General features: G+C 44.1%; 1 protein-coding gene across 10 annotated transcripts in view; it reads right to left on the reverse strand.

The window, feature by feature from the left end:
* NEK11 (NIMA related kinase 11) overlaps nt 1-24,945 on the reverse strand; it is a 159,465-nt gene that overhangs the window by 11,138 nt on the left and 123,382 nt on the right. For 7 of the 10 annotated variants that reach the window (XM_053258979.1, XM_053258970.1, XM_053258971.1 and 4 more), the window contains one exon: nt 12,258-12,354. The exons of 2 other annotated variants lie outside the window; for them this stretch is intronic. In XM_053258979.1, the coding sequence (XP_053114954.1) occupies nt 12,258-12,354 (97 nt within the window). Of the gene's footprint in view, nt 1-12,257; nt 12,355-15,362; nt 15,489-24,945 lie in introns of those variants that run through there. One more of the 10 variants, XM_053258975.1, reaches the window with a different exon arrangement.

Here is a 24,945-nt window from a genome sequence, read left to right on the forward strand (position 1 = left end):
CTTCCCCCTTCAGTCTCCACCTGAGCCTCCTTAAAGGTAAAAGTGCCTAAGCCCCACCCTCCAGCTCCACCAGTCCCAGGTGTGTCTGATTTCAAGCTTGTCCCACTGCTGGCCTCTGGGCTCTAGCATCCTCTCTTCCCGTAGGAAGTGGCCTGCTGACTGCAGCTGGCCCAGACTCCTGTCTCCATTGTCTTGAGCTCTCTCTAGGCCAGCCTAGCAAGAATCACAACAGCAATTAAATATGTCTTCAGCTACCTTGCTGTTATATGGGCCAGTGTAACAGGATGTGATTGTAAATGAATTAGCAATGCTGTCAGCAGAGGTGCTCTTACCCCCGGACCTTGGGGACCTGGTCCGTGGCCTCCAAGGTCCAGGGGGGCCTCCCGCCACCGCCACCCCCACGCCCGACCTGCCATTGCCCTGCAGCGCGGAAAACTTCAAGAATTCTAGCTGCCATGTGTGCGGCCGGGGGGTGAGCCGAGCAGGCCTCTCCAACCCGTGAGGTGGTGCCGGCAGGGGGAGCGGGAGCGGCCACTGGGCCTGACCGTTTGGCCAAGTAGCCCTTGAGAACTGCAAGATGCTCCAGCACGCCTGCTCAGTTAGAATAGTGTGTTGCAAGTCCATGACATCGGGGCTTGTGCCACTCTGTTCCAATTGTGCAGGCATGCTGGAGCACCTCACAGTTCTCAAGAGTCACTGGGCTGAACAGTCAGGCCCAGTGGCTGCTCCCACCCTGCCTGCTGCCACCACAGGGATGCGGGAGGCATGCTTGGCTCACCCCACACACACCCCAGCCATGCACAAGGCAGCTAGAATTCTTGAAGTTTTTGGCACCGCGGTTTGGTGCCACAGGGCAGTGGCAGGGTAGAGTGGTGGAAGTTGCCCCCCTAGGCCTTTGGAGCCCCCCTCCCTGCACTTTTTAGGATCGCCATTTGGTGCCGTGGAGAAGCAGCGGCATTCTTCTGGGTAGGCCCTCCATGGGAGGCCTTCGGAAAATGCAGGTTTAACTTTAAAAACCTTTAACTTTTAAATTTAAACTCATAGTGGGGGGGCATCCGTAGCGCTTCAGGTCTGGGCCCCAAAATTACCTAGGTGCTCCCCTGGCTGTCAGAGCATCGAACCGATGTGCTGATGCTGGAGAGCTCCCAAGCAAAACTCAGAGACCATCAGTACTCTCTGATGGTAAAAAGTGCTCCTAGGTAGGTATACTTACAGGTAGTTGTAAACTTAACATAAGTACTGATCTGAAAAATTCAATGTTTCACTATGAAATTGGGGGGGGAAACCAAGCAGATTAAATAGTTTACAATAAGGAAGTTCAGATTAGCAAAAAGAATTATTACAAATCAAATGACTAAGCAACAAAATAGCAGATGGAATTCAGTTTTGCTGAGTGCAAGAAATATGCTCTAAATATATATTTTATAGTCAAATAATAAAGTCTAAGATTCAGTAGTCACTACAGAGTCTGGTTAACTAGAAATATCAATTTGGAACATTTCAGCTGTCAAAACTGACAACTGATGGTGGCAATTACTAAGAAAATAGGCAAAACAACATAGAAGAGACTGTAATGCTATGACTATTAATATCATAACATTAATAGCATGCAATGAGTAGCATCCAAACTAGCTACTCATGACAAAACACAATTGAAATCAAGTTGGTCATGACTAACTTAAATCTCATTAATTTCAATGAGACTTAGACATGACTAAATTAGTCTGGATGCTGCCCTATCTTCAGAACTATGCATTCCAAGTTAAAGACTGTATAGTGAAGCCACTTAAACACACACACACACACACACACACACACACACACACACACACACACTGTTCTAGTAAGAACTAATCAGTCTACTTCTCTTTCACTGTCTCTACAACTTGACTAAATTTGGTTCAAACCAAGGTCCACAAGTTAGATCTCTTGCACCTCAAATGTTCATGCGTCTTCCATCTTGGATTGGGGTGGATGACATCATTACAAACTACACCACAGAGGTGCCCCTGTGTGTCACTCACTACAACTGTACCAAATTTGGTTCAAATCAGTTAGACAGTCAAGTCAGTGCACTTGTGCCTCAAAAGTTCACGTCCACCATCTTGGATCAGAGTGGATGACAAGATCACAAACTACACCATTGGGGCATCCCTATGTGTCCGTACAGCTGTAGCAAATTTGGTTCAAATCAGTTAGACTGTCCACAAGTTAGTGTACCTGAGCCTCAAATGTTTATGTATCTGTCATCTTGAATTGGGTTGGATGACATTGTAACAATCTATGCCGTTGAGGTATCTCTATGTAGCAAATTTGTAGCAAATTTGGTTCAAATTGGTTAAGTGGTTCACAAATTAGCCCGCTTGCACCTCTAAAGTTTACGTGTCCGCCATCTTGAATCGGTGTGAATGACATCACCACAAACTATGCCATTGAGGTGTGCCTGTGTGTCACTCACTGAAACTGTACCCAATTTGTTTCAAATGGGTTAGACAGTCCACAAATTAGCTGGCTTGCACCTCAGACGTTCATGTGATCACTATCTTGGATTGGGTTGGATGACATCATCACAAATGACACCATTGAGGTATCCCTATGTGTCCCTACTGATATACCAAATATGGTTCAAATTGGTTAAGCAGTCTACAAGTTATCCTACTTGTGCCTCAAAAGTGTATGCATCTGCCATCTTGAATTGGGATGGATGACATCATCACAAACTATGCCATTGATGTGTCCCTATGTGTCCCTACAGCTGTAGCAAATGTGGTTCAAATCAGTTAAGCGGTTCACACATTAGCCCACTTGTGCCTCAAAATTTTAAGCGTTTGCCATCTTGAATCAGCGTGGATGACATCATCACAAACTATGCCATCGAGGTGTCCCTGTGTGTCACTCACTGCAACTGTACCCAATTTGGTTCAAATGAGTTAGGCAGTTCACAAATTAGCCCACTTGCGCCTCAGATGTTCACGCAGCCGCCTTTTTGAATTGACATCATCACCACACACCACACCATTAGGGCATCCTTATGTGTCCCTACAGCTGTAGCAAATTTGGTTCAAATCGGTTTAAGCAGTTCACAAATTAACCCACTTGCACCTCAAAAGTTTACACATCCACCATCTTGGATCAGGGTGGATGACATCATCACAATGACGAAGGAGCAGGTTAGAGGGCTTGACTGTGGCTTCCACCCTCCCTCCCTCGCCTGAACTTTACATCTGGCTCCCTCCAGATTGTATTTTCCATCTTCTACCCTGGACGAGGAGCTGCCTGCCAGCTTGTGGAGTTGTTCCAGCTGCTGCCTTCAGAAGAGCCTGATATCGAACACCTGTGTTAGCCCAGAGGTCCTTTGTGGCAGGAGGGGCTGCTGGGTTGCCAGAGGCTTATATATCACTGAAGGCATGCCTGAGGCATGGCCGGCGGCATGGCCTGCCTGTAGGTAGATGCCAAAGCTGGCCGCCAAAGGGGGCTGGCCTTTGGGGCTGGGCCTTCAGAGTGGCAGGCTATATCGTGGATGGGTGGAGGTTTGGGTTAGAGGGCTGTTTTTATCATCCTGAGTTGTGCCAGGCCTATTTGATGAGATGTGTTTGGGCTCTCCTGAGTGGGATAGTGCGGGGGGGGGGTACGTCCGGCAGCCCTGGGGTGGCTATTGCTGTAGCAGTGGGGAATAGAAGAACAGGCGCTGGCAGAGCAGCTGGCCGTTACAGGGGAAGGGAATTTAGTAATTTAGTAACTATTTCCACTTCCAACTGCTCTGTTAACTCTCAGGCCTTGGAGAGCAAATCTTAACTACCCACAGAGCCTGGCCTTGCTCCTTTGTAATGCCAGGTCAGTTCAGAATAAGACCAAAATTGTCCATGATGTGATCATGGATGAAGGAGCTGACCTGGCATGTATAACTGAGACCTGGTTGGGGGAGGCGAGTGGTCCAGTGTGGGCTCAGCGTCTTCCTCCAGGTTATTCTGTTGTGGAGCAGGTTAGGGGAAGTGGGCGTGGGGGTGGAGTGGCTGTGGTCAACAAGAATACCATCTCCCTTACCAGGGTCTCCGTGAGACAGTTAACTTATATTGAGTATGTATTTTTGAGGCTGGGAACTAGGGATAGATTGGGGATTCTGTTGGTGTCCTGTTCACCCCGCTGCCCAACTGCCTGCCTGACTGAGCTGACGGAGTTGGTCGCGGAGTTCAATCAGTTTTTATTACAGCCGTTAGCCAGCCAAGAGATAAAAATCAGAATAACAAATATAACGAACATACACAAAAAGTGACAGCAAATTATACACAATAAAGCAGTATACAAACATCCAGGATAGATTACTTTAAAAACAGTAAAACAACTCCTAAAATTGAGACCTTACTCTCATAGCAATATAAAAAAATTTGGCCACCACTTTTGTGATCTCACAGCTTGTATTGGCAAGGCAATATTGTGTATAAAAAAGCTCACACCTTCCAGGAAATCTAACTAACAGGGGGGAAATAAGTTCTTCTCTAACACCTTGATACAAAGAGCAATATAACAAAACATGGGTAACAGTTTCCAGGAGGCCAGAGCCACAAAGGCATAAAAACGTAGCTGAAGAATCCTTAGCGAACCTCCATTCCAAAAGAGAGGAGGGCAGCACATTTAAACGAGCCCGAGCAAACGCCACCCGAAACTTGGAGAAGTGAAGCGTTGTTAGATAATCTGCACCTCTATCTCCCGTGGGGAGGAAATCCCGTAGGTGGGTCGCGGAGTCGGTGTTGGAGTCTCCCAGGCTTTTGGTGCTGGGAGACTTCAATATCCACTTTGGGACTGGCTTGTCTGGTGCGGCTCAGGAGTTCATAGAGGCCATGACAACTATGGGCCTATCCCAATTAGTTTCTGAACCAGCTCATGTTGCTGGCCACACGCTTGATTTAGTCTTCTGTTCGGATCAGGAGGGTGTTACGTGGGTGGGGGATCTGGTGGTTTCCCCATTGTCATGGATGGACCACTACCTGATTAAGGTTGGTATCACAGCCACAATCCACCCCTGGATGGATGATGGACCTATTAGGATGGTCTGCCCCAAAAGGTTGCTGGATCCAGTAGGTTTCCAAAAGGCCTTGGAGAGTTTTGAAGTTGGTGCGGCAGGTGATTCTGTCAATGCCCTGGTGGGAACCTGGATTAAGGAACTCACCAGGGCAGTAGACACGATTGCTCCTATGTGTCCCTCCAGACCTACTTCAAAAATGGCCCCCTGGTATACCGAGGAGTTGTGAGGGCTGAAGCGGCTGGGTAGGTGACTGGAACTCGACTCGAATCTGACAGGATGCAGCATAGGACCCATTTGAAGGCTTATGTAGTGGCGGTGTGTGTGGCAAAAAAGAGATTTTGGTCAGCACACATTGCCTCCATGGGTTCATATCCGGCAGAGCTATACCGGGTTGTGAAGAGTATAATTTCTGCTCCTTCTGCTTTAAATCAGTACCCGGAGGCACTCTGCTGTGTCACTTTTCGGTGGGTTCTTGGTGGACAAAATCGCCTGTATTCGGGCAAACTTGGACTCCACTATTTCTGCAGGGTCTATGAAGGAGGTGTTCAGCAATCTCTCTTGCAGTGTTAGGTTGGATCAGTTTCAATCTGTGACTCCTAAGGATTTGGACAAGCTGCTTGAGGCGGTGCAGCCTACCACTTGTTTTCTGGACTCTTGCCCAACTTGGCTGCTTTGATCTAGCAGGGAGATTGTTGGAGGGGGCCTAGTTAATATCATAAATGCATCGCTGAGGGAGGGTAGGGTGCCTCCAGGTTTAAAGGAGGCAATAGTTAGGCCTCTTCTTAAGAAGCCTTCCTTGGATCCCTCAGCAATGATAGTTATAGACCAATCTCCAATCTCCCTTGGTTGGGCAAGGTGATCGAGCGGGTGGTGGCTGACCAGCTCCAGGCGGTTTTGGAGGAAACTGATTATCTAGACCCATTTCAAACAGGCTATGGGTTTGAGACAGCCTTGGTTGGCCTGATAGATGACATTTACTGGGGAATCGACAGAGGGAGTGACACTGTTGATTCTCTTGGATCTCTCGGCGGTGTTCGATACCATCGACCATGGTATCCTTCTGGGTCGCCTGGGGGAGTTGGGGATAGGAGGCACTGCTTTGCAGTGGTTCTGCTTGGGTAGATTCCAGATGGTGGAGCTTGGTGACAGTTGCTGCTCAACATGGGAGCTGTTATATGGAGTGCCCCAGGACTCCATTCTGTCACCAATGCTTTTGAATATCTATATGAAACCTCTGGGTGAGGTCATCAGGAGTTTTGGTGGTGGGTGTTATCAGTATGCTGATAACACCCAAATCTACTTCTCTTTTTTATCTGAATCATCAGGAAATGCTGTTCATTCCCTAAACGCCTGCCTAGAGGCAGAAATGGGCTGGATGAGGGATAACAAATTGAAGCTGAATCCAAGCAAGACGGAGGTGCTCATTGTAGGGGCTCAGAATCTGAGGGATGAGTTAGATCTCCCTGTGCTGGATGGGGTTACACTCCCCTGGAAGGAGCAGGTATGCAGCTTGGGAGTACTACTGGACCCAGGCCTCACCCTGGTATCTCAGGTGTAGGCCATGGCCAGGAGTGCTTTCCATCAGCTGCGTCTATTCCTTGAAGAGGACGGCCTCAAAACAGTGGTGCACCAGCTGGTAACCTCCAGGCTCGACTACGGCAATGCGCTCTACGTGGGACTACCTTTGTACGTAGTTCAGAAACTTCAGTTAGTTCAAAATGCGGCAGCCAGATTGGTCTCTGGGGCAACTCAGAAAGACCATATTATGCCTGTTTTGAAACAGTTGCACTGGCTGCTGATATGTTTTCGGGCAAAATACAAAGTGCTGGTTATTACCTTTAAAGCCCTAAATGGCTTAGGTCCAGGTTACCTCAGAGACAGCCTTCTTCTGTATGATCCCCACCACACGTTAAGGTCATCTGAGGAGGTCCGTCTCCAGTTACCACCGGTACATCTGGTGGCAACTCAGAGGCGGGCCTTCTCTGTAGCCACTCCTGGGCTGTAGATTGCGCTCCCTGCATAAATCCGTAATTTGAACTCTTTATTGACCTTCAGGAGAGCCCTTAAGACTTATCTGTTTGGCCTGGCCTTCCAGAATTTTTAAATTGTTGTAAGGGTTTTTTAACATACTGTTGGTTTTTTTAGGGTTTTAAAATTGTTTTTTGACTGATTGTTTTATGGTTTTTTAGGACTTTTGTTTTTGTTGTTGACTGATTTTGACTGTTTTTGTTTTGTTTGTAAACCACCCTGGGCCAAACTGGGAGGGGCGGTATAAAAAACAAACAAACAAACAAACTACGCCATTGAGATGTCCCTATGTGTCCCTACAACTGTACCCTATTTGGTTCCTATTGGTCCAGGTGCTGCGGAGTAGATAGGGGGACACACACACACAGACAGACACAAAAACAGAATGCCGGGTGATCTCATAAGCCTACTGGAAAGTAGGTTAAAAAGATACCTGAAGCACAGGGGCGTAACTATAATTGAGTGAAAGGGTTCAAAGAACACGCCCCCCCCGCAGCTCCCGAGGGCCCTCCAGTTCCATCCCTCCCTATTTTCTTCATTATCTCCCTCATTCTGGGGGGGCCGCCAGAGCGAGGGATGAACATGGGCCCCCTTTCCCCTATCTACGCCCCTGCTGAAGCAATAGGTTTGATGGAAACACTGCTGTATAAAAAGAGTTCATGAGAAATCTCACATGGATATTCATGGCTGTAATTTACAGCAAAGGAGCTTTCTCTGTGGAATCTATGCCCTGGGAAGAAGATGCAGATGGTTCTATGCCAAAAATACATTGAAACGATATCCATCACTAGCTATTCATCAAGATGGAGTCTCCCACCTGCTCAAGATATCATACTTGATGAGGATAGTCTTTGTCAATTTCTTCGTTTATGATTTCAGAAACACATGGTAGTGGCAATAGCAACATCCAACTAGACGTCCCATTGATAGTCTTGTCCAGTATAATACTTATTTCCAATCAATAAAGTGCATTTTTATTGAACAAGATTAATCCAATGTGAGCAAAACACGATGATAATTTAGGTGCTCTTTTAGTTACATTACAAAAATGGCTAATACAAAGAGAAGAACATAGCTATTAATGTTTATCTCCACAACTGGCTTCAACAAATGGGATGACTGAAAAGGCGTTATGGACAAGAACTGGCTCAAGTGCTCCTACACAAAAATCAGAAGGCAAATCTCCTTTCAGTTCAACAGTGGCCACACTTGAGCCATTTAGAAAATCCTGACATTATTTGGAATCTCAAGTGGACTGTTTACCACCTCATGACAGAAATGCAGAATTCCCTTTAGTTTGGTTGCCAGCTACTCTTAAAGATCACGCTGCACTCAATCAATTACTTCAATATGACCTTTCTTTCTGAATTTTTAAAGGCAATAATGCATTTGATGGGAACGTCATATACACAAGAGACTTATACAATAGTTCTTATTAATTTTAAGCAACAGAGGTATGGCCATTCATGATGGCAGAACAAAAATATCACCAAATGCCTTTCTTTTACAGCTTCTGAAAGACAATTTTACTTATACTCAGCAGGTAATGATGAAGCCTTTTGCCTGATCCTGGCATGCTGCTGAGTGGAAGACACTGGAGGCTGAATGAGAATCATTCACTGCTGTGCTGCAAGATTTTAATTTACTTAAATTTTGGTCCATGAAAGCTTTTCCATTTTATCCATCTACATGTTATTGAATTTTTTAACTGCACTATAAAGTTCATTGCCATTAAACTCTGGCTTATTGTCTGTATTCTTAGGTTTCTTTGTAAAAGAACATGAAACACTATGTATTTAGAGTCATTTTCTTCCTTTTAATGCTTTTATTTCTTTTGATTCCATCATAATGAAAGCAAAAGATATAAATGCTAAGCCTATTGTGTGTGTTTTCTGTTATTCTGCAGTCAGGCGTACACAATGGCTGAAATCATGACTATGAATGACTCCAAAGGATAAAGAGGCAGCCCATAAAAATGGTAGATTTTCCAGAAGTGCAAAATCTTTATTCATCAACCATGAAACTGCTAATGACAACTAACAGGACCAGGAACACATCACCTCCCAATCTCATATGCTTTTGCTAACTTTCAAAAGTGTTTAGACATAGACCATTGATTTATGCAAGCAAAGGTAATCTAGGGGCTTCATTCCCCTCCTCATTTCAGAAATGTGGGATATGTTTACTCAGAATGTGAAATGATAGCTACTAAATATTCACCTTAACACTGCAAAATTGGCACAAATGTTGTTAGGAGCAGATACAGGGTAATATCTATTTTTTAATTTTTGAGAAGATTGGCCACCTATTTTCTGCAGCCTTTGTCCATGACATACAGATTTTGGTTAACATGTACTACCATATCATTTTGTAGTTAGAGAATGAATGGGCTTCTGCTGCCATGATTTTCAAGCATAGCAAGAACTGGCTAAAGCAGTGATCTGTTTTTCAAGCAAGAGCCACTTTGGCAAAAAACAAAACAAAACCCTACTATATGATAGCCATCACCTATAAGACCGACCTCCATGCAGTGCTGCACTTTGCCATTTAAGAGAAATGGAGGCCTGTCAAGCAACACTGCCATCTTGGAAGGCATACATGGAGTGTTGGGAAGCGCAGTCCTTTCCAGTGCTTTCCCCATATAGCTCAAAGGGGAAAATGCTGGGAAGAACTACACCTCCCAGTGCTCCATGAGCGCCTTCCAAGATGGTGCTGAAGATTGCGAAAGCTCCATTTCTCTTAAAGGAGTCCCACCTACACTGGGCAAAGGGCAGCACTGCATGGTGGTAATGGTCACCTCCATGAGGGCTGTGCGGAATATTTGGCTTCAACAGAAGCTGCACACAGGCTGAATAAGCAATTATTCAGGGAACTGCACTTAGGCTCAATGGAGCTGCCACTGGCTCCTAGGCTTTACAATGAAGAAGCCTGGGCTAAGGTCTTCCACTGATATAAACAGCCAATTTACAAAATCATAATCTATACCTGGGAAAAGGTGGAAGTCTGTGTAACATTATAGAAAACTATAATTTAGAATGGGTACATGTTTATGATTCAGCTTTTCTCTCAACAAAAAAATGCATTTAGACTATAATTTCTTGCATATGATATTGCAACTACCACTAGTGGGCAGAAATAAATGTATCCTTAGGCCTCCCTCTTTTGCAGAATTACGTCTTTACTGTATAATGAAAGGGCACAAAAACACCAATGAAAACCTTTGAGTATGTGCAGTACGGCTGCAACATATACCCCCAAACCCCAACTTCGTTGTTAATTAATATGTTTTCATATTTGCCTTGATCAACCAATTAACCAACCAACATATTGATATCCATACTGCCTATTTTAGCCAAGAGGCATATATCTGGTCATAGAATAAAATGAGGTAAGACACGGTGACCAAACAAGGTTCTGGGAGATGGAAATAAAACCCACAACATTCTGTTATTTAGGTTTGTGCAAATGGAAATCTATACTGCAATGGTATACTTCTCTATGCAGAAATAAGTCTCACTGCGTTAATTAGACTTACTCTCAAATAAGTATGTAAAGGTTTGCAGCTCTAATGTACTTAAACACAGATGATGAAGAACTTTGGACAGATTTTTAATATTTAAATGGAGATGAGCTGTTCACCATCTGCCCCATTCTGATGTGTTCAGCTCACATATGGATTGGCTGTGCACACGGATGGTTGACTGTGAAGGACTCTCTTACTTTCATCTTAAGGACAGAGTTTGCAAGCTGAAACTAATTTGGAGGAAACTACTTGATTATATTAGGCAGCTTTGGTAGTCTAGGTATGCCACAAGAAACATTTTGTTTGAGTTAGTGCATTATAAGGAGCCCTTTGGAAAGAAGTGGAAAAGAGCCAAAGAGAACAGGCAAGGGAGGAAGAACAGTTCTGGACATGTATATCTAAAGCTGACTCATGGAGTTTTCACCCAGATAATAAATAAACAAAGTGCAGAACGACCAGTTCCAAGACAAGCAGAAGCACTATTCAGAAATTATGTGGTACGTACATACAGATATACGTTTATGTGTATATGTTTTTGTTTAAATGACTGCTAGGGGTGTGAACAGAACCTGCACGAGTGGTTCGGTTTGAATTCAAACCAAACCACCCGGTCCATGAACTGGCTCATTAGAAGCAGCGCTGGTTCGGTTCGTGTTGTTGACCCAGGTTGAACTGGTTCGACCTGATTCGAGTGCATTGCTTGTAAAAGGGAATCTGGTAAGAATTACAAGCAAGGGGAGATTGCCTGTTTAAAAAGGGGTTTGGGGGAGCAGGAGAGAGGGCACCTTACCGCTGGCACCTCTGGCGGCTGTGACGGCGGCTCCCCAGCAACGGTCGGGGTGGCCCCTCTTGGCCCCACCAGTGCTCCCCTTTGTATTGTGGGCCGGCAGGCGGCCCAGTTCTAGCCTTTGTGCATGTGCAGAGGCCAGAACCGGCCCACCCACTGGCCTGTGGTGTGGGGGAGTGCCAGCGGGCCAAGAGGGGCTGCTGCTGCCACCCCTGCCACCACCAGGGAGCAACCGCCACAGCTGTCACTGCCACAGCCGTCACTGCCACAGCCAGTAAGGTGCCCTCTCACCTGCCCCTGAACTCCTTTTAAAACAGGCAATCCCCCTTTGCTTGTAAAGGGGAAGCCTTACTGGATCCCCCTTTATAAGCAAGGCAATCAAACCAGTGAGACTGGGTCAAACCGACTCAGTCCGAACCGGGCCCACTTTGGTTCAAACTTGGACTGGCCCCCTCTTTTGGGAGGCCAGTCAAGTTTGAGCTTGAACCAGTCGAACTGGGCCAGTTCAAATCAAACCAGGTTTGATCTGAACCAGTTCTGCACACCCCTAATGACTACACATGTGTTTGCTTTAAAAATGAACTTGGGTACAGGCCCTCTCAAATTCAGGGTACAAACAGGAAGTGTGCATGCACTGAACATCATGCATGAACCATACATGCATGCACAGTACACACACTGAACGTGCGTTGAACGTATGTGAATAAGGCTAGAGAGTTAGAGGAAAAGAAGTAACAGAACCTGGGCAAAGTACAGGATACAGACTCCCTTACCCTTTGTTGCCACTGAAAACTGCTGGCGTAAATGAATATTCTTGGATCCAAGTTATTTTTGTTCTACTGTCAGACAAAGTTGCTGATTTTTGCATATCACTAGCATTTAAATAGGCAACTTACTCCCTCATACGTCTCAGCTTAGTTGTTGCCGTGGTGCTGTTGAAAGCTCTCAATCCCCTGGGTCCCAGTGGAGTCGCTCTGGTGACAATCCCAGTACCTACAAATCAATGTACAGACGCACAACCTCAGTCACCTTGCTCTCCTCAGCATGATTTCAGATCCAATGTGCTATTCAAGGGCAATCAGGAAAGGAATGGCAATTTACCTTTGTCACAGGAAAACGCTATATTAATTAAAGATGAATTTGCTCATTAAATACACAACTCAGGCAACTTGGTTCAGAGGGCACAGGAAGCACAACAATGGATTTTCAATTCAATAATGCATAGCCAAACAACACTACGTTTTGCAAAAGGAGCTTTCTTCTGGGATCATTCTAAGACAGGGAAAATACTGCATAAAGAAATAGATCTTAATAGAATCTTATTTCTCTCTCCCCCCACCCCTATTTATAGGAACACAGTATTTGTTCATATCAACTCATTTTCTTTTGTTGATTGAAATGCATGCTCTGTTGTAATGTAATTTGATATAGCTGTTTTTGAGTGCAACAGGCAACATGATTGCCAAAGCTATCTCAGAAAAGGGTTTGTGAGATTTCATTGGCTGTCATTATAAAACACTGGGCACTCAAACCAGTTCATTTATTCAATACTTTGTCCCATGAAAAAAATGTGGGCTACTTTTCTCCTGTCATTCTATTTTGATGACACTTTCTTGGGAAGGTGCCCAGTGTGATCAGACTTTTATCACTTCTGAAAAATTGTTTTAAAGCTGCTTTAAAGTATATTGATGTTTTTAATGACCACATGCTTTATTAGAAATCTTAACAACAAAGGAAAGTCAATGTATAGAGAATTTTGAGGACAGTGAAAAAAACTCAGCCTATAAGAACTGCATTCATAAACAACCTGTTTACATTCATTTCATCCTTCTCTCAAAGAGGTAGCACTTTCTTTGTGTTCCAGGGGATATCCTTTTAATTTTCAGTGTGAAGTTATTTTGTCTTGCAATTACTTTGGGGTATAATCTGTGAGGAGCCTCATGGAATTCAGAGGAAATGGCTGGCATCACATGTTGTTTGCACAATAGTGCTATTGTGAAGCAAGTTGTCATTATGGAAAGTAAGATCACAGACATAAAGGGGACACAGAGCTGCCAGTAAAGAGATCTGCACTACATTTCTAATTCTGCTGCTGTATGCAAGAAGCTTAATTCTGATCTGTTCTCCTATGAGAGCAATTGTAATAGAGATGAATTGTATGCCTGTCTTTGGCTACAGTCCTGCATCTCATGCATTTATTCCCCTGAAGTCAATCATACTTCCTTGGCCATCTGATCTGAGAACCGTGTCTTTTGACAAGCTGTTGTTTTTTTTAAGGGAGGGGAATCTCCTAAATGGCATGGGTAGTACTTCTATCTCTTTTTCTGCCACTGAAAGCCTAGGTAATATCCAAGCTCATCAAAATATTTTCCTCAGCCCTTTGGTGCTGCAGTAAGACATCTCTCTCACCATGGGCCAGTCATGCTGGGATAAATGTTTTCAGAGGAAATCCTTAGTGAATGAATACAGTCTGTTTTACACTGCCTGCACCAAGCAAATGGCAACAGGAAAGGCTACATCATGATGAATTTAATACTTTTTTCTCAGTTAATAATGGTTATTTCTAAATTATTTTATTAATAATAATAATAATAATAATAATAATAATAATAATAATAATAGCTTCTTCTTCTTCTTACATATACTCGGTTTGGGGCACACCGTAAGCTCTCAATTGTTCATTTATTTATTTATTTTAAAATATTTATACTCCGTCCCTCCTGTGCACTACTGCTCACAATAGCAGGGGCAGCTCACAACATTAATAAAATAGATACTATGTAAAATAAAAAATGAATAAAGCTAAACAAGTTAAAATACCAAGCCAAAACCACATTTAAAATTACTATTTTTTGAAAAAAAGTTCCAGAAATAAGCAGCAAATAAAACATTTAAAGGCCTCTTTTAACAGATGTGTTCTTAATTGTTTTTTAAAAACACAGAGGGAGCATGGCAAAGCTCTTCAGGGAGAGCATTCCAGAGATGAGGGGCCACAGTCAAAAAGGCCCTGTCTCTAGTCCCCGCCAACTAGATCTCTGTTAGTAGCGGGGCTGTGAGCAGGGCCTGAGATGCCAAGTAGAGAGCCCGGGCAGGTTCATATGGGTGAATGCAGTCTGACAGGCGCCCAGCCCAAAGCCATGTACAGCTTTAAAGGTCAAGACCAGCACCTTGGAGCAGTCTGGTAACCAATGAAGTTGCCACAGGATGAGTGTGAAACTCATGAAGCAACTTGCCCCCACGACCATCCTTGGAGCAGTGTTCTGGGCCAGCTGAAGTGTCTGAACTGTCTTCAAAGGCAGCCCTACATAGAGCGCATTGCAGTAGTCCAGTCTTGATGTTACCAAAGCATCAGTGACTGAGGTCAAGTCCAACTTCTCCAAGTATGGTCACAGCTGGCATATCAGTCGTAGCTGGTAAAAAGCACCCCTGCACACTGCCACCACCTGTACCTCCATTAGTCTACTGGCCAGCGGTTTAAAAAAGGGTTGATCAGTAAATTTTGAATGAATAAATGGGTTTGTTTTTTTAAAATGCTTATGACCCTAGTAGAATTATTAGCCATGATGATGGCCTTTGATTATGAGTAGCTTTCACCCCGCAAAACCAGCTTATTATGTTAAAAATAGTTATAAAATGCATAAGCAACAATGACTATACGGTGGCCAAACAACTTTACTAATCCACTATTTTCTGTCTGAAGTAATAGACTAACAGCTTAACGTACCCACTCACAGCTTAATGAGTACCCAGAATGTTGGGGGCAATATGCTAAATCATTGTAAACTGCTTAGAGAGCTTCGGCTATAGAGCGGTATATAAATGTAAGTGCTATTGCTATTAAAATGAAAAATAAAATTTCCCTTGGTAATATTTATTATTTTATTAGTATTTTGAAAGCATTAATCAACAGAAAACACTCAAAGATCATAGCATTTCTATAGGAAACTGCAAGGTTTTCAAGTAAAGTTCTTTTAGCTAATCATAAAAGTCATTGTAATTATCTGTCTCTTTCAGTCATCCTAATCGTTTTCAGCTTGGTTGTCACATTGCTCTACATGGCATATTGCTGTGCATGGTAACCATTCTTCGTTCAAATAGATGTGAGCCCAGCACAAGACTCTTTGCACCTGCAGGACAACAGTAGAAGAACTGAATCAGGAGCTGGCTTCCAAGCCGTTCACGGAATAGTAAGTCCCTCTTACTATTCTTCCACCCATAGCAGTTTGGACTGGGGATTTCTGGAAACTGGATCAGGCAGGTTTTCCAAATAAACCTTGGTAATTAACGTGGCAAATGTGCTGTTGCTGGGAGACACAATAAGGTGACAGTTGATGTGATTCTACTACGGCAACCTTAGCTCTTCATCTGTTGCTGAACTGTTGTTGTGGCTGAGGATGATGGGAGTTGTAGTTCAACAATGGCTGGAGAGCCAAGGTTGCCCAGCCCTGTACTACATCCTTTTTTGTACAGAAGTCTACGTAGTGTAACTTTATGTCTGCCGTGTTCTTAGAGCCATACAAATGACACATGAAATGTTCAAGACATTAGAACCATTCACACATTATGTTCAGCATTTGTTGCTGACCACACAAATGGCTTCTGCACATGCGCAGCAGCCATGTGTGTGCTGCTGTCATGTGCAAGCTGTTGGGAGGAGCTCCACAGAGCAGAGGGCTGCATGGAGCAGCTGTCATGCAGGTAAGGACATAGGAACATAGGAAGCTGCCATATACTGAGTCAGACCATTGGTCTATCTAGCTCAGTATTGTCTTCACAGACTGGCAGCGGCTTCTCCAAGGTTGCAGGCAGGAATCTTTCTCAGTCCTATCTTGGAGATGCCAGGGAGGGAACTTGGAACCTTCTGCTCTTCCCAGAGCGGCTCCATCAGCTGAGGGGAATATCTTACAGTGCTGACACTTCTAGTCTCCCATTCAAATGCAACCATGGCAACCAGGACCTGCTGTACTCACTTTTAAATGTGCCACTCGCAGTCCTGCACTGCACTCAAACCGCCAAACTGGTTCATGGCTCAGCCATGAACCACAAACCAGTTTTTGCACATCCCACAAACCTTGATTCATGCATATCCCCAGTTGTAACTCCCCACAACAGAACATTTGCCGTGTTAATTACCAAGGTTTATTTGGAAAAACTGCTTGATCCAGTCCAAACTGCTATGGGTCAGACCCATAGGGAGGCCAGCGGTGGCCCATGTTCACCTGCCACCACTGTGGCCCCTTGCCCCGCCCCATGTCTGACATCAGATGCAGGGGGTGGGGGTTTTCTTGGAAACAGGGCGTGTGCAAATTCCCAGCCAGCACCACGGTCCAAGCGCGGCTGCGAGTGGCTCTCCCAGCTTTAAAAGGTAGGGAGACACGTTCCCGGATAGGCTGGGAAGCCAGCGCTTGGCTAAGTGGCTCAAAACAGCATGCACCCCGTTTCCGAGCCAAACCCCGCCCATGCGTCTGATGTCAGACGTAGGGGGCTGGGCAAAGGCGTGAGGTGCAGCCCCTGAGGGGCATGGCCAGGGTTCTTTGAACCCATTCGCCCAATGGGGGCTCCTCCCCTGCTATGAGTAGAAGTATAGTTAGAGGGACTTACTATTCCGTGAATGGCTGGGAAACCAGCTCCTAATTCAGTTCTTCAACTGTTGTCCTGAAGGTGCAAACAGTCTTGTGCTGGGCTCACATGTATTTGTATGAAGAATGCACAGCAATGCACAGCAATACATGAACAGCAATATGATACCATATTATTATATTATACCAATATAATACCATACAGAACAATGTGACTACCAAGCTGAAAAAGATGAGGATGACTGAAAGAGGCAGTTACATAGGAACATAGGAAGCTGCCATATACTGAGTCAGACCATAGGTCCATCTCTCTCAGTACTGTCTACACAGACTGGCAGCAGCTTCTCCAAGGTTGCAGGCAGGAATCTCTCTCAGCCCTATCTTGGAGATGCCAGGGAAGAAACTTGGAGTCTAGATGCTCTTCCCAGAGCGGCTCCTTCCCCTAAGGGGAATATCTTACAGCGCTCACACTTCTAGTCTCCCTTTCGTATGCAGCCAGGGTGGATCCTGCTTAGCTTAAAGGGACAAGTCATGCTTGCTACCACAAGACCAGCTCTCTTCCTAGTTGATTACAATGACTTTTATGATTCACTAAAGAACTTTACTTGAAAACTTTGCAGTTCCCTACAAATTTCTGTGGAAATACTGTGATCTTTGAGTGTTTTCTGTAGATTAATGCTTCAAAAATACTGATAAAAAATAAATATTGCCAAGGGAAAACTTTCTTTTTCATTTTTAGTTGCCAGTCTGTTACTTCAGATAGAGAATGTTGGATTAGTAAAGTTGTTTGGCCACTGTACTGTTACTGTTGCTTATTATGCATTTTAGAGCTATTTTTAACATAAGCTGGTTTGGGGGGGGGGCGTGAAAGCTACTCATAATCAAAGGCCATCATCATGGCTAATAATTCTGCTCAGATCATAAGCAATCCAAAAAACACAACCCCATTTATTCATTCAAAATGTATCGATCAACCCTTCTAGCCCATAGACTTCCAAGGACAGCATTGCATCCAGAAACACCCTGCAGACTTTGTCTTTCAGAAGGAGTGTGATCCTGTCCAAGACCAGATTTACCTCACTATTCGGATGATAGTGAGAAAGAAACAGTAGTCAGAGGATGTCTTTGTTCCGCTCCCTTTTAGAATGTTTTTTTAAAAACCCACACAGATTGGTGAGGATCTATTAAGACCTGAGGGGAGTAAAGACACAAACATGCTTTCAAGTATTCAAGCCAAATCAAATCAATTTTATTACAGTCCGAGACCAGCATAGCAAATCAAACAGCTTTTTGCCTATTAAACTGGGGATTAATCTTTCCATCACTAGCCACCCAGGGCTGGGCTCATAACAAGGCAAACTGAGGTGATCTCCTCTGTTGCCAGATAAGAAGGTGGCTCCTGTGACTTCCCATCCCCACTGCCTCACCTGCTGCCCTACCTTCTTCCAACATTACCACCTTACCTGCCCCCATAATGCTCCAGCAGGGAGATGGTATATCCCCCCACTCTGCTTTCTTACATCCTTCCTCTTCTGCTCTTGGACCGGGGGACCTTTCTTTTTCAATTATCGTGCACCAAGGAAGAAAACAGTGCAGCTCTTCATGCAAGGCAGCAAGAGAGGCTGAGGCAGCAACGGGTGGTGGGCAGAGTCAGCAATTGGTGTCTCAGGCATCCAAAGATCTTGAACCACCCCATAGCCAACGTTACCTTTGAAGACCCCCATTGCCCAAATATGATGCAAAACTGACCTTAAGATATTTACAATTTTTAAAAAAACAACCCACCAAGGGCAAAGACTGCTGTCTTAGCTTAATTGCTAGATTTTTAAACACATATATATGCAAGATGTGTCAGTATGGTGTGAGAAATTTGCAAATTCTTATTCTAGCAATGTTCTAAGTGCTTTTATTGTTTTATTTCTTCAACTTTCTTTATTCTGATATGTAGTTATTAAAAACATCTTTCTTAGCTTTTCTAGGAAACTAGGCTAAATAACCCATTTTTATTTTGTTTTGCTTTCATATTGGCTATTGCCCCAACAAAACCTGCTCTCTAATACTGCATTATTTCCCCCAAGTAAGTAATGATCTTACAGAAATTGTTTCTCCAAAGGAAGGACTCTAGATTACAATGGGCATCTTATGAAGTTAAGTGCAGGTCAGGCTTATTAAATTTTAAGAAATTTTCACCAGTGGGTTATAGAAGAGCTCTTTGTATTAATAAACTCATGATTAGGACTGGAGTGCTTTATTTTTACAACTTAAATAGCAGCCATGAAAAAGGAATGTGACTGGGACCATGGCATGGAACAAGAGAGGCTTTAACTTTGGCTTCCACCCTGGTCTAGGGCTGAGAGACTCCTGCCTGCAAACTTGGAGAAGCCACTGCCAGTCTGTGAAGACAATACTGAGCTAGATAGACCAATGGTCTGACTCAGTATATGGTAGCTTCCTATGTTCCTATGGATTGCTCCTCCCCACCCCCAGCTATTTCTTCTGAGAGGAAAGGTCCCAATCGCAGCTTCAGGGAAATAGCAGCTGGCAGGGGGAGGAATCTGGATCAGGGCCATGATGGGGACAAAAGGTTAAAGCCCCCTCATCCCAGTCCAGATCCTGATTCTTTCCCCATAATTGCTACTTAAGTTGTAAAAATAAAGCACATTCATCCCAAACAGAGGCTCAATGTAATGTGTAATTTGATCCTTAGGGGAAAGCCTTATTCAGAAGTTGTGTCCGGGGGTGCAGGGCTAACATGAGCATTCTGGCTAGCTTTGCTTCCCTGCCACCTGTACATGGAAACTCTCCCTGGATACTAGCAGGTAGTGTTTGCCGTTGCAGATAAATACTGTACTTGAGAAGAGCAGGGGATATGAATATAGTGTGAGTTAGTGGGGCAGGGGAACTACAGTAGCTGGCATGCTCACCTTAGCCCTGTGTGGGGATCAAGATATATAATAATACGTGAACAGGCCTACAGTTTATCTTTAGTCTGGGACAGTTCTTTGAAGTGTGTGGATACTGGAGATTCTGAAGGTATAAGAATATTATATTTAAAATGTGCTCTGGGAGCAAATTTTGATCAAAATAAAGCAAAAGTTTTACTAGCTATGTAGGTAGTTTCCTTATACCAAGCCAAACCATTGATCCATCTAGCTCAGTATTGTCTACTCTTGACTGTCAGACGCTCTTCAGAGTTTCAGAGAGGGATTTTTTCCAGCCCAACCTGGAGATACCAGATATTGAATATGGCCCCTTCAGTGTGTTAAGCAGATGCTCTACCACTAAACTACAGCCACATTCCTAGCTAAACTGGGTTATTAGGAAAGGTCTGATGAGTGAGAGAGGTTAAAGAACACCTCCGCCTAAGATCCGAGCCTCATTGTTCTATTGTGCAGAGCAGAACACAAGACTGGGTGCAAAACTTTACTCTCTTCAGCCCCTTGCAACACTTCAGAGACTGCTAAGATGGCACAAGGGAAAGGCCCCTTCCTGTGCAGCAGAGTGTCATACAACTTACTTTGGAGGATAATGCCACATAAACTGATAAATCCCCACTTTCCAGGCACAAAATGGTGACTGGCATACTGTACAAAATTCCATCCATTTTAACAAAGTGTGCATAGACTTGCGCAAATGTCATTGAAAAATGGACGGCCATTATTTCCAATGGTTGTGCATTACTCAACTCCATTTTGGAAATTCCATGCATTTACACAAGAGTGCTTTTGTTCAATTGTGTGCACACTTCATGAAAATAATGGAATTTTCTGTAGCTTCATGACTGCGTATGTGCAGTTTTCTTCAGCAAAATGGATAAGTCATGAAGCTGCTATTTGCCATTAGGGAGAACATCCATGTACACACGTGACACTATCCTGGAGATAGTAGATTTGTTTATTGATCTATATGGTGCCCTCCGTGTACATGGAGCTTTTCAACTGAGTGGGTAGATCTCTGCCTTGAGGGGCTCATAATTTAAGAATAGACAAAAGGGAGGGGAGGGGAGCAGGGGAGCATAAGCAGGGAAGAATATGCACTTGTATGTTGCATGCTTACTTAGGCTTAGTTGCAGTCAGGTATGAGGACATTACAAAGTCGGAAGGCTACAGGAATTGATGGAATAGCTACAGAAATATGGCAGGCAACAAAAGAAGAATCAGTCAAGACTAACCAAACTATGCCAGCATATTTGGAGAACAACACAGTGGCCAACAGATTGGAAGAGGTCAGTCTACATACCCATACCAAAGAAAGGAGACTTAACAGATTGCACAAGGAACAAGAGACATCATTGCAGATGCACGCTGGATAACTGAGAAAGCCAAAGAATACCAAAAGAAGTTAATATGTGCTTTATTGATTACAGAAAAGCCTATTGCGTTGACAAAGTCAAGCTGTGGAATATCCTTAGGAAAATGGACATCCCAGAACATCTCATTGTTCTCATGAGAAACCTATACACAGGACAGGAAGCCACGGTCTGGACGGAACATGGTGAAACAGACTGGTTCCAAATCGGAAAAGATGTAAGACAAGGCTGTATACTTTCTCCTTATTTATTCAATTTATATGCTGAACATATACTGAGAGAAGCTGAATTGGAAGGAGATGAGCATGGTTTTAGCTGGAGGAAGAAACATTAATAACCTGCACTACGCTGATGACACCACTCTGATAGCTGAGAATGCGGATGATCTGCAAGCTCTAGTAATGAAAATCAAGGAGCACAGTGAAAAAATGGGACTATGACTAAATGTAAAGAAGACTAAACTAATTTGACCAGGTACAGCAACCAGCCTCAGAATTGATAATGAAGACACTGAAATGGTGAATAGCTTCTGCCTTTTAGGATCGACCAGTAAAGGATTTACAGGATCAAGAGTAAAGGATCCAGCAGTCAAGTATGCCACAGACTAGCACTTGGTAGGGTTGCAATGAAGGCCTTGGAAAGGAAATTTAGATGCCGTGACATGTTTATACCTACAAATAATAGAATCGTTCGGACAATGGTTTTCCCCATGACACTTAATGGACGCGAAAGCTGGACTTTGAAGAAGCAAGATAGAAAAAGTATTGACACTTTTGAACTTTAGTGCTGGAGAAGATCTTTGAGGATACCATGGACAGCCAGGAAAACAAACAAATGGATCATAGAACAAATCAATCCAGAATTTTCACCCGAGGCACAAATGACCAGGTTCAAACTATCATACTTTGGACACATTATGCAAAAACCCAGCTCCCTTGAGAAGTCTATAATGCTGGGAAAAGTTGAAGGAAAGAGAAGAAGAGGATGACCAGCAACAAGGTGGATGGACTCGATTACCACAGAAATGAATGCACCACTGAGAGACCTTAAAGGCCAAGTTGAAGACAGATCATCCTGGAGAGAATCCATCTATGTGGTCCCTAAGAGTTGTCACTGACTTGACAGCACTTAATCAATCAATCAATCAATCAATCAATCAATCAATCAATGGGGACTAGGAGAGTGTGAAAAGGAGAGTTTTCATGGGGAATGTGAGTTTGGAGCGGGAATTTGAAGGCACTGCACAAGTGTTCTGGAGGAGGAGTTCCAGGCATAAGGCGCAGAAAGAGAGAAAGGAAACAGGAGACTTTTGGATGGCTGAAGGTAGTGGAGAGCTGGAGGAGTGAAAGTCAACATCTACTAGCTCTGCCCCTCTGTAGAAATGTTACTTTGGCATTAACACCAGATACTTCCCTAAACACGCCAGTATCACAAGACTTCTTTTCTTGGCTCTGAATGATGGTGTCTAGGTTTTCCAGGTCTAGAGCCAAAAGCTATTCTTTAAATAACTTAATTAATGACGTGAGCAATACTATCAGTTTATGTTAAATGGCTGTATCTTTTGCAGCTTTTTAGGTTTGTACTGGAATGCTTTAACTCTCACTGGATTAAAGGCAAATTAATGACAAAAGGAAACTCACGCTTTTATTTTTCATTATCACTTATTTTTTAAAAAACCTAGATAAAACAAAAGGAATTAGAGATGGAATCTCCAGCAGAAGAAGAAAGACTTAACTGAAAATAAATAAAAGCTTCAATCATAAGCTCACTGACTTGGAAGACTTTGTTTCTATGCATACATTCAGTACTTACAAAATCCCAGGTGAATAGACAAGTTCCATCCTCAGAACATGAACTGTAAATGAGGGCTGGACTGGAAGAGAACAGGCTAGATTGATCTTACTTTTAAGCCCGGCAGGAGTGGAACTGAGCCATGGCAAGCTACATTTGCTTGCATAGCTTTTGGATGGTTCCAGAACCCCATTCAGACATTATTAACAAAGACATTAACAAAAATGAGATGGAAGTCCCACCTGGCATGTCAATCACAATCCCTGGACACCTTGTGATTGTACGCCTTCCCGTGATTGGGAGACTGGGATGCTCCACTCTCCCGATCATGGGAAGGTGTGCAATCACGCTTACAGCATGCAGGGTTTCTGGCACACTTTCAGAGGCTGTGTGTAATGGAGGAGGCAGCCTCCATTAATAACATTTGGATGAGGCTCAGGATGTAATAGCATCTGCGGACAGCATGCTAGAGCTGACCATTTGAGGCCCATACTCTGCTTAGCTGTGGGCTCCCTGTGTGATCTTAAGAAAGAAAAATAGGCGAGCCCAGGGGCGTAGCTATAATTGGGCAAACGGATTCAAAGGACCCAAGCCGTGCCCAATCAGGAGCCGCCATTCGCAGCCCTGACATGCCCCCCGCATCTGACGTCAGATGTGGGGGCGGTAGTTTAGCTCCCGAGCGGGGGCTGTGCGGCCCCTTCAGGAGCTAAGACTGGTGCTGTGTTTGCAACGCAGCCCAGAAGCAGCTCTTCCCGGAGAGCCGCTCCTGGGCTGCGCTGCGAATGCAGCACCAGCCTTTGTCTAACTGCCAAAGGGGCCGCACGGCCCCTTCAGCAGTTAAGCTGCTTCTCCCGAATGGAGCCTTGAGGCTCCGCTCAGGAGCCAGACCATGCCCCCCCACGTCTGACATCAGACACGGGGGGCGTGGCTATCCCCCTGCGTCTGATGTCAGATGTAGGGGGCGGGGCTATCGGGGCGCTGGCGGGCTAGCTACGCCCCTGGGCAAGCCACTATATTCATGCAACATATCTGAAGAAATGAATTCATGGACAGTGGGGAGCAGGTTCATATCTGATGGCTCCACTCTCACATGTTCATCCAAAGCGCTTAACAAAGCCTATATGCATACAAGTTATACATCTGTATGCTGTCTGGAGCTCTAGAAGCACACATGGAGGGTAGGACCAATGGGCCTGATTCTGCTCCTCCTTCACCCATGTGATCATGTATCCAGATATGTCACATGAAGTGAGCTTCTCTTTGATGAAGCTTCTCATAGGGTTGTCCTGATTTAAGGATATATGCAAGTTAATGACTGTATCCTTTGCATACTAAACATGCAAAAGTGGATACCATGAGAATCTTCTCCCCACCACCACCCCGGATCGTTCTGAGTGAAAATGTCTCCTACATTAAGGACTCCTGTGGAAGCTGTTGAGTGGGATGCCCTGTTCAGAAGTACTTTGAAACACTGTTGATCATCTAATAACATATTTTCTATAACTACATTTCAGCAACACATGTTGTCCTTTCTTTTATTTCTCTTGGCTCACACTCCACAAGCATATTCTATAACTATGGAAGTATAGCAATAGAGTATGTGTTAATAGGACTATCAACACCACAGTAACAGTTAAATAATTTATTTCAAATGTAATTCCTGGTGGGGATAGAAAAACTGAACTCACACACTTGCCTCTCTGCTTGCACAGCTGAATAGCAAAGGCAGGATTTCAGGGGTTAAGTCTTGCACATTTAAAACTACAGTTATTATAAATGTGTCTAGAGTGAGATGTAGTATATTAGAAGAGAGTGATGCATCTTCCTAATCACAAATGAATTCAAAATGAATTAACTTTAATGCCGTTTCTTTTGCTGCAACATGTGCTAATATCCATTGAAATC

The sequence above is a fragment of the Hemicordylus capensis genome, chromosome 6 (assembly GCF_027244095.1).
Source record: "Hemicordylus capensis ecotype Gifberg chromosome 6, rHemCap1.1.pri, whole genome shotgun sequence".
NCBI classification, from domain to species: Eukaryota; Metazoa; Chordata; class Lepidosauria; order Squamata; family Cordylidae; genus Hemicordylus; species Hemicordylus capensis.